Consider the following 9,533-nt stretch of genomic DNA (forward strand, 5'->3'; position numbering starts at 1 on the left):
GCGCCGCGTCGTGCGCACCCAACCAAAACAACTCCTACGTACAGAGTACTTACAGAGCACAGTGCCTACCTACTTAGGTACAACTAAGTACGTGACCATGACTAAGGAAGGCTACCAACTTGTGCATGATTGAGGACATGCTGTCAGTGTACGTGTACATGGTACCCACGTGCCTACATAAATACGCAGTACTTGTAAGTACCTGTACATCGCCGATTAGCATACATAACGTGCATTCGTACTCTGCATTACTCACACTGACGAACTTTGGCACTTTGTTGTCTTTGGTGTCCTTGGTATACTTGGTATACTTGGTATAATTACTTGGTACTTGGTATTCTCCGTACTTGGGTGTACAACTACTTGGTTCTACCGAAGCACCGCCTACTTGTGAAGCACTACGGAGTACTGTACTTACTTACTCGAACTCGGTGCAGTATTTAGATACAGTACCTACTAGGTAACTAGGTACCTAGTAGTACTCCGTAGTAATGAGTGGTAATACGACGAGTAAACAACTAATATTCGGTGCCTGCTAACCTGTACACACAGTCGTTGCGCTTGTGGTTTGCATATACTTGCAACCACATGTAGTATTACTTGCACACATGTACTTGGGTGTTAGTACAGCGCAGTATTAACATTACATGAGACTGTCCCAAGTGTATAATAGGTAAGTAGGTACTCCGTACTCGCAATAGACTGCACACCTACAGTAAGTATAACTAAGTACTTTGGTGTCCTATACAACCAGGACAGCTATAGGCAGGTGTGCACGTAAGCGAATAATAGGAAAGCAAGTGTTATATTCCCGCCGCGGCCGTTGGGTTGTACCCACCCTACACCGACGAGATACTAGGCATCTATTACGGATAGATTACGAGAACTATACAGCTGTGGTTTCGCAGAGGAAATTAAAAGTGGAGGAAACTCTTATTCTCGACTGATATGGCCATCACCTGGACCGTTTCTGGGGAGAGAGGCTTACGAGACCACTTCAACCCAGTATCCGTCGTTCCGCAACGTAACTGCAATGTCACCCGAGAGAGTCAGAGGCAAGGTGAATTGCCAAGTTTTACGTAGTACTCCGTACGTATGGCCGCAAGTGGCGCAGTTTGACGTGGAACACAGTCGACCACCTCAACTTACTCGCACAGCTACAAGTACGCGCGTGGCATAATATAGGTGCACGACATCCCGACGACTCGCGGCAGCGGGCCCAGAGAGTTACCATCCGTCACATCGCAGCATCTTCAGCATGGAACACATCATCTTCTCCATTGACCTCCCCACCGGACGCGTCTTGTCATTGCTGACAATCAGTTCTATCTCTCAGCAGGCCCCGCAAGGGAGCCCATGCCAACTTCTGCTGTGCTCCAGAACCATGGGGCCGCTCGACAAGGGCCCTCTCCCAACCGTGCCTGCCCGCTGAGAAGCCCCCATGCACGCCGAGCCTCTCACGCCCCGTCGGCTCGCACGGCAACTGCACGCAGGGTCGCAATCTCGCCACGAAGCGCCGTTGGCCGAGACGTCGGCCGGCGGCGAATGATGGCCCATGGCGACAAGAGGCCGGCGGTGGCGATGCGAACGAACGAACGCGGGCTTTGGCTTCAGCCGCGGCGGGAGGAAACAAAACCAACTCCATGCCGTAACGCCCAAGCCCATGCGATGCCAAATCATGCCGCGCGGAAAGCTCGCAAAGGGGTCGAGGCCCGAGAAAACGCAAAGCAGGAAGGGGAGGCATGGGAATGAAATGCAGAGGGATTGATTGCTGCTCGCACGAGGGGGACGCCGAGCACGCTCAGTACCACCAAACGCCGCCGTGGGAGTGCGAGCCGTGCTGGGGCTGAGCGTAATAGTAGTGGCCTGCCGGCCAGGGGTGAGGAAACCACTGCCCCCATTGCTAAGAGGGATAGTGCCCCTGCTGCCCGGCCTGGGCTGGGAGCCGCTGGCGGACCCTGTTGTCGACCAAAAATTCGGGCACCACGCCGGTCCGCACATCGTAGCGTCGGCCGAGGGGTTGGTAATGCATCTGATTCGGCTGCATGGGCACCGACAGGTGATACTGGTCCAAGGACGCCGACGGCGGCGGGTAGAGGAGCTTGTTGACGTGCCGGACGGGCTTGTACGGGCTGGCCCGCTGCTGCAGGTAGACGCTGGGCGAGTTGGAGATGGGCGTGTGCAGGATGGGCGTGTGCACGGCCGAGGCGGGGCCGAGGTGTTCCGCCATCGGCGACGAGCCAAAGGGCGGCAAGCCCCCGGGGGATTGATGCTTCGTCGGCGTGCCGTAGCCCATGGCGGCGTGGTTGGGCAAGGGCGCGACGGGATACGACGGTCCCGGCACGCTCACCACCGTCGGCATCGGGGGCAGCTGCGCCATCGTCGTCGTGGGGGAGGAGACGTAGAGCGAAGAGACGGCACGGGCGCCGGCTTGCAGCGGCGGCAGCGAGGGCACATGCTGACCCAAGCCGGCCACGGCATTGTACGCGTTCGAGGGGGGCGGATAGCCGCTCGTCGGCATCTGCGCGGCCGCTCCAAGCATCGTCAGCTGCGGCACGGGCAGCCTCGACGTCTCGGGGCGGTTGAAGACGGGCACGGCCACCAGCTGGCCGGCCACGTGCCGTTTCGACGGATGGTCGGCCAAATCGTCGTCCGAACTTCGCTTCCGCGAAGCGGCATTCGTCACGGGCTTGGCAGCCAACGGCGATGTGGCGTCGGCTTGGTATGCCGCGTAGTTCTTGGTGCGACCGGACGACGGCGAGAGCCTGGGCGCTGCCGACGGCGTGTGGGGTGCCACGTCGGCCATGGCTGGCTGCGTCGCTCCCGTGGGAGAGGCGAGGGGAGAGTGAAAGACCTTGGTCGGGGATGGAATGTGAATGGGCGAGGCGGGCAGCTTGAGAGCCCGTTCGTAGTGCTCGCGGAAGTTGGCCAGCTTGCCGAGCCAGTTTTCCCACTCCTGCTTGGAAGCGAGCAGGTTGTACCGCATGTTGCTCAAGAACTCCACCTCCATGACGTGGATTTCCTGCACGGCGAAGCATGACACTTCGGCCCAGGTTTTGTTTGTGTAGGTGTTGTCGTCGAGAACTAGAATGGAAGCGGGCATCAGCAGACGACTCCGACCAAGGCGTCGCGGCTCGGCGCCGGCGGGGAGCGAGGAGCGAGCATACACTTATTGCCCAGCATCAGGGCCACGGTGAGAAGTCGGTATTCGCTGCCGGCTCGCCCCTTGATCTGCGGCGTCGACAATTTCAGACGATAGATGAAGAGGAGCGCCAGGAAAATGACGTTTTGCGTCACCTGCGTCGTCGACAGGACATTGTACACCCATTTTCGAAACTGCTCGTAGGGCTTGGCCAAGTTGGGAAGTCGAGGCGTCGAAAGGTTGGCATTCGTCGACGGCACGGATTCGGCCTTTCTCAAGTTGTCGACGGAATCGAACCAGAAGAGACAGGTCATCTATCGAGAGCAACGTGAGCCGTCGAACAGGCAAGACGGACGGGGAAGGAAGGGGGCAGTGGGGGTTAGGGGCATAATCACCTGTGCCGCAAAGTCGGACAGGTTTCCGCCGTTGGGACTGATGCACTTGGGGAGTTGGAGGCTGTGGAAAACCAGGGCGTCCGAATGTGATTGAGAGGCGGAGCCATCCTGCTTGGCAGCGGCCGCCTTGTCGAGGCTCGGCGTCGACGGTTGGGAAGACTGGTCGGAGACGGTGGGAGGAAGCAGGGTCGGCATGTGTGCAGGCATGGCGATGGCGTTGCTCATGGCCTGAGGAGCGGCAGTCAAGTGCGTTCGGCCGGCGTGGGAAGGATAGCGGTACTGCTGAGAGCATCCCCCTTCCTCGGCCAAAGCTTTGGGTCGACGAGGATGAACGATGGCGGTGGGGTGGTAGCCGTGGATGGCACGACCATCGTGGGGGGGCCTCGCCGACTGGTACATGGTGCTCATGTCGTCGAAGGGCGGCGTCTCGAGGCGATGTCGGTGCCCGCAAGCTCGCCGTCGTCCGTCTTCTCGGAGAAGGAACTCGACAGGCCACGAGCGTGGAACATGGGAGGTTCCCGCGGAAGAGGGAGGAGGTCAGTCAGGCCGTCCGGGTGCGAGTCGAAAGTTTGCCGTCGTGGCCGAGGCGTGCCTATGTGCCTGGGCTGCTTCGAAAGCAGAGCAAATCAAGGGCAATTCGAATCGATTCGGCGTCGACGTCGGACGGGCGTTTTCGAATGGGGGAGGGGCCGAGGACGAGAGCGTCGGACGATTGATTCGGAAACGAGGACGAGGACGAGGAGGATAGAGGGAGAGGGTGCTGAGCAGAGCAGAGGAGTTGATGGAGGTGGTTTGCCGAGAGCTGTTCAACGGGGAGGGGGGGGGGGGGGGGGCAATGCAGGGATTATCTTCTCCCACGTGAAAGGGAAACAAGGAGGGAAGGGAACAGGTAGGATGAGGTCGTCATTTGAGGAGATGGCCGGTCAGGAGCAGCAGGTCATGATGGAGGCAGGAAGCAGAGCGGGCTCATCGAACGACGCATGAAATTGCAGCAGGCCGGCTGGTCATGAGAGAAGAGGGATGGATGGAAAGTGTAGGCAGAGGGACGGCCTCGGCAGGATAGGATGGATGGATGGTGGAGGGAAGATGGACGATGTCAACCTTGGACCCGAGCTCTGGTTGGTTGGTTGGCGGGTGCTTGGCTGGGAGGAAGTCAAGCACGGGTCCGGCACTCGAGGTACTGCCACTGGCTCTTTGCGAACCTAATCAGGGCATCGGCAGGACGTCGACGAGAGTAGGGGAGGCGCCGGAAGGGAGAGGAGAGTCGGAGGACGGACCAGAGTCAGTTCCATGTCGTGTCGTGTCGTCCTGGAGAAGCCCGCCGGGCGTCGTGGTGGCTCCCGCTGGCGGAGTCTCGTTTCTCTCTCAGACATTCACTGGCACACGGCACACACCTCCACCAGTCCACTCGTCGGCCAGGCAGGCAGGCAGCGAGGCGGGCAGCCCCTCCCCCCAGGGGGGGGGGGGGGAGGGGGGGCTTGCCTTAGCGGAGGCCCATTAGCGACAAGTTTACCAAGGGTCGCCGCCTCCGCTGTGAATGTTCAGGTACTTTTTACAGTGCAGCGCCGCAGGTACTTGCTCTGCGCAAGCGCTCGCACGGAACCAGCATCACAGGTGCGGAGTACTGTACGGTCGACGGGGAAAGCAAGCGAGCCCAAGGTGCAAGGGCCGTCGTACCGCTACCGCATCTTGTCGCGGTACGAGGCAACTAGCAGGAGCCTTTGCCCGCGCGGGATCCACGCAAAGGATCGCTTGCTCACTCGAACGGGGCAGCAGATGGCAAACGGATGGCGATGCGGCGCGATACGAAGGGCCCTTGCCCGCCCGTCCGGCGGCCCATGTGCGACCTTTTGAAGTGCCCTGCAGTCCGGCTTGGCAGGCGGCGAGACCGCAGCAGCGCCGTTCGCAGCCACTGGCCGGCCATCCGTTGTGGAAAGGAAAGTCTCTTTCGAAACTAAGTGGTCCCTCGACCAGTGTTGTTGGATGACCAAAGGAGGCATGGGCCGCAGATCGACATTTGCTTCACGACGACGAGCCGTCGGATGCCACTCGAGCAGGCGCCCATGCACAGGCAAGCACTCGGTTCCCGCACGTGTGCGAGTAATTTGGCCGGTCCATGACGGCGGTCGCTTGGGGAGCGACGGCGACAATTCATGCCAGGTTGACGACGCGAGAACGGTTTCCACGTAGGGAGCACCGATGGCCGATGCGTACTAACGGATCAAGTACAGTACTTGTTTGTACATGTACATGTTTGTGCTGTAGGTGGTGGCATGCTAGTGCTAGGTTAGTTGCCATCCACCGGCACAGCAGGCGAGCACAGTACCTAGTACCGACTACATGCAAGTACTCCGTAGACCTGCTATTACTTGCTACCTGCTTGGTACCTAGTACTAATTACAAGTGCTACGTGAGGACTGTACTGTTAGGTAACTACTAGGTACCTAAGTTAGTACTAGGTACTTGGTAACCTATTGATGATGCGGGTTCGCCTCCCGGTTTCCGCAAGGAGGCCTGGTCTGTCTTGCCTCCTGTTCGTTCATGCATTCGCCCGCTTCGCGCTGGGTGGGTTGCCTGCGCCGTCCTTGCCTCCGCTCAAGCGTCTACTAGGTACCTAGGTACCTTAGGTACAGAGATCCTGCCAACGGGTGCTACGGAGGATCGAAATAGTACTAGGAAGGCAACCACCAACAGTCCATGTACCAAGGCGCTTGGGACCGGCGTAAGCGTCCTCTGCACAAGCACACAGTACATGTACCGTGATCATTCGTGCTAGCATGACTACAGTAAGCGTACGGCACGAGTACAGTGTGTGCCTCATGGTGGTGCGCGTAAAGCTTGCGGCGGCATGTACTTGCACCTACATGTACTAGCACCTACTTGCACGTACTGTACTTGCACGCCGTACTCCGTACATGCAACCCTTCAGCAGCCAGCAGTGCCGCACAACCACAAGCGGTGCAGTGCTTCCGCGGAGGAGGTGATGGTGCTACATGTACATGTACGGAGTACACCGACATGTACCCCGACGGTAAGAAAAGGGGTCTCACGTCCACCATGCCTAGACACTAATTTCACACGAGCATGATCACGTCGATGGCTATTTGAATCAAGTACGCTTCGAGAGGGGCACTAGGCACTATTCCGTGTAGACATTGAATTTCATCTCGACACGGAGCACGCCATGCCGGTAATACCGCACTGCTGCGAATTACATTGTTGCATGTGCTTGCGGGTACGGGGTGCGGAGCACAGAGTAAATCTTAGCACTGTGCTGTGCCGTACTGTACTGTACTGCACGTACTCGTACAGTTCACCTGGCCGTGCTGCGTTTTGTTTCGCCAACCACCCTTGACGGTCGACCGGTGCACTGCGAGGACGGTCGAGTAGTACCGCTGGGGACTGGGTTTGCAGCACAGTTCTTGCAGGCAAGTACCGTGCACAAAGGTGCGGTACGGCCATGAGTGTTTGCGCCGATGGCTTGCGTCTTGATTCGTACCTTGTATCGGCACAACAAAGGTGAGATGCACTGTAATCACGGAGTACATGATCAACAGTAATTACTCCGTGCAAGCAAAGTACTGTAAGTAATAATTTCATGCTGGACACTGCCCACATCCCGCAGGCAGGCGCAACGAGTCACTGCTAGGTACCAAGGTACTTGGTACCATGGGTACTTGGTACGGTACTACCTCGCAGCCAGGGCCACTCACTGTACGGAGTACTCGTATAGGAACTTGTGTAAGTACAGTAATGCAGCAAGTATTACTATTACTGGTGCTTGCCCAGACGACGCACCAACTGCCTGCCCGGTACGTACTCGTAGGTACCAACGCAGCAAGGACGCTCCGTCACCGTCGTCGTGGGTTGCCAATTCAATCAGCGTCCACCGTCCATGGCACGAAATGCATCCACCGCTCGTACATGAGCCAATTTCCGTGCCTTGGATCCTCGCTGGCGTTCCAGCCAACGTTAAGCAATGGCTCCTTCGAACCGGCAAGGCATGGTGCCAGTACCTCTGCGTGGTACCATGGACAGCCAAGTAAGTACTTGCTTCCTTGCAGTGATCGAGGACGATACTTATGTGCAAGGACTTGTACGTACGTGAGCTCGTCAATACCAACCGCCCTGGGTTTGTTGCACGCAAAGGTACTGTGCTTGGGTGCAGGATCCACCGACAGGTCGTCTCTTTGCCCTTTCTGGAACCGAGCCTCCCAGTGTTGGCTGCAGCCCCGATTGGCGTTGAATGGAGACGACGGAAGCGTTATTACGAGCAAACTTGTGAGCCCCATGCGTGTCATTGGTCACGGCACGGCGCGCCATCGTACGGTAGGTGTGCTCAAGCACAGTCATACTGGTCATACTGGTCATACTGTGACGGAGTGCCCCGTACGGAGCAGGAAAGTACTTGCAGCCAACACGGCACCATGGTGACGCTCACAGGGACGTGCGAGAACCTGGTGCTCACAAGAACCACGACGCCTGGCGACGGACCGACGCACCCAACCGCCTGGTACCATGTAGGTGCCATGTACAGGTAATTGCCATGTACAGGTACCATGTACAAGCAGCTACCTGACGGTCGCAGGCGCCCAGCTACGTACCTAGTACCTGGCATTGGAGAGCAGCAACGGCGGACAATGTACTCCGTACCTGCACTAATTCACCCACCGCACACCGTACGGAGACCTCCGCGCAGCCATGGCCGCTCGTATCCCGTATCCCGTATCCCGTACGAACGCATTGATATGCAGCACGTACTTACTTACTCGTCTCGGTGGCGAGCACGTAGTTAACAGCGCCGGCGCATGTGCTTGCTTGTACACGGTACCGGGCAGCCAGCGTGGACGGTGCCATGGCCGCGAGTGCGTATTCATTCATCACACTCCGTAGTTGCCGCAAGCATTGGACGACATTGATCAACGGCCAGATGCCACCAGAGCACCGATGCCCGCCCCCCCCGAAGCGCAGAGGCAGCGGGCGAGCCCACCCTTGCACAGGCACTATTTGATTAACCCCTACGCCGACTTGGGCCAACAGCCTCGGACCCCGGCGGACTGGCTGGAACGGACGGGAGGCGAAACAGATTCGAGGCTCGACAAACGGCGCCGTGTCAAGCCTCGATTCCTCGGCGGCACCAGCGAATCTCTGGCCCGTGGCCCGCATTATGACCTGCTTCAGCGCAGCAGCCACGGCAGACGCAAGGCGTGGCCGGATGGGGGGACCGATCTCGTCTGCACCTCCTTCGCGCACGTACAGTATTATTACTCGGTGCGAGCGAGCGGACGGCATGGCCAAGGTGCACACGCATTCATTCATTCGTCCGTCCGCCCGCTCCCACACTTGCAATGTCTTGCACCCACCGTACTGTACGAGCTCATCGGCGCCCGCCACGCACATGGTTCGATTGTCGAAGCCGACGCATCGCACGCAACACGCAGCGCATTCGCCGCACCGCGCCCTGCTCGCGCCATCTTTCTTCGCACGAACACGGGTCGTCCGACGCACCGGCGTCGTCGGCCTCCCGACCTTGCTCGTCAAGCACGCGAGGGCCAAGTCGCGGCCGACGCGAGGCCGCTTACGAGTCTCGTGGGCAGGCGGGCGTGAGACGGCCCACAGAAAGAGCGCGGCTGACGCAACTCGTGTTGTATCAGGCACCGGTGGCGGCAGCGTCTTCCGTCTCGGCGGTAGGAAGCGGGAGGTGGTGGTGGGCGGGCGAAGAAAGGCATCAAGAACGTCGAGGGCGGCGCAGGCGTAAAGCGGCTGCGCCGGCGGTGGCATGGTTGAGATGCATGTGTCATGGGCGCCGAGGCATGCAGGTGGCAGCCAAACCTTCCCACCGTGTCCGAAGCCGGCTCCGTCGCCCATCAGGCGGTGGGTGCATCTCGACGGCCACGGCTGGTTGGCAGCGATCCCCCCGTGTGCTGGTATCGTACCCAATGCCAATGGATGGCTTGGTAGCACGCGCAAAGCATGGACGCGGAGCAGGCTACCTA

General features: G+C 58.9%; 2 protein-coding genes across 2 annotated transcripts; both read right to left on the bottom strand.

Moving 5' to 3' along the window:
* Nucleotides 1–1,903: 1,903 nt before the first annotated feature.
* DCS_03618 (Cyclin PHO80-like protein) lies at nucleotides 1,904–3,945 on the bottom strand (the record flags this gene model as incomplete). The annotated part of the gene is made up of 3 exons (XM_040800936.1): nucleotides 1,904–3,084; nucleotides 3,168–3,456; nucleotides 3,538–3,945. The coding sequence occupies 3 exons, from the start codon at nucleotides 3,943–3,945 to the stop codon at nucleotides 1,904–1,906; spliced, it is 1,878 nt and encodes a 625-aa protein (XP_040655969.1).
* Nucleotides 3,946–8,298: 4,353 nt separating this feature from the next.
* DCS_03619 (uncharacterized protein) lies at nucleotides 8,299–9,318 on the bottom strand (the record flags this gene model as incomplete). Its single annotated transcript, XM_040800937.1, has 1 exon — nucleotides 8,299–9,318. The coding sequence occupies one exon, from the start codon at nucleotides 9,316–9,318 to the stop codon at nucleotides 8,299–8,301; it is 1,020 nt and encodes a 339-aa protein (XP_040655970.1).
* Between the last annotated feature and the right edge of the window lie 215 nt (nucleotides 9,319–9,533).

The sequence above is a fragment of the Drechmeria coniospora genome, chromosome 02 (assembly GCF_001625195.1).
Source record: "Drechmeria coniospora strain ARSEF 6962 chromosome 02, whole genome shotgun sequence".
Classification (NCBI taxonomy): Eukaryota; Fungi; Ascomycota; class Sordariomycetes; order Hypocreales; family Ophiocordycipitaceae; genus Drechmeria; species Drechmeria coniospora.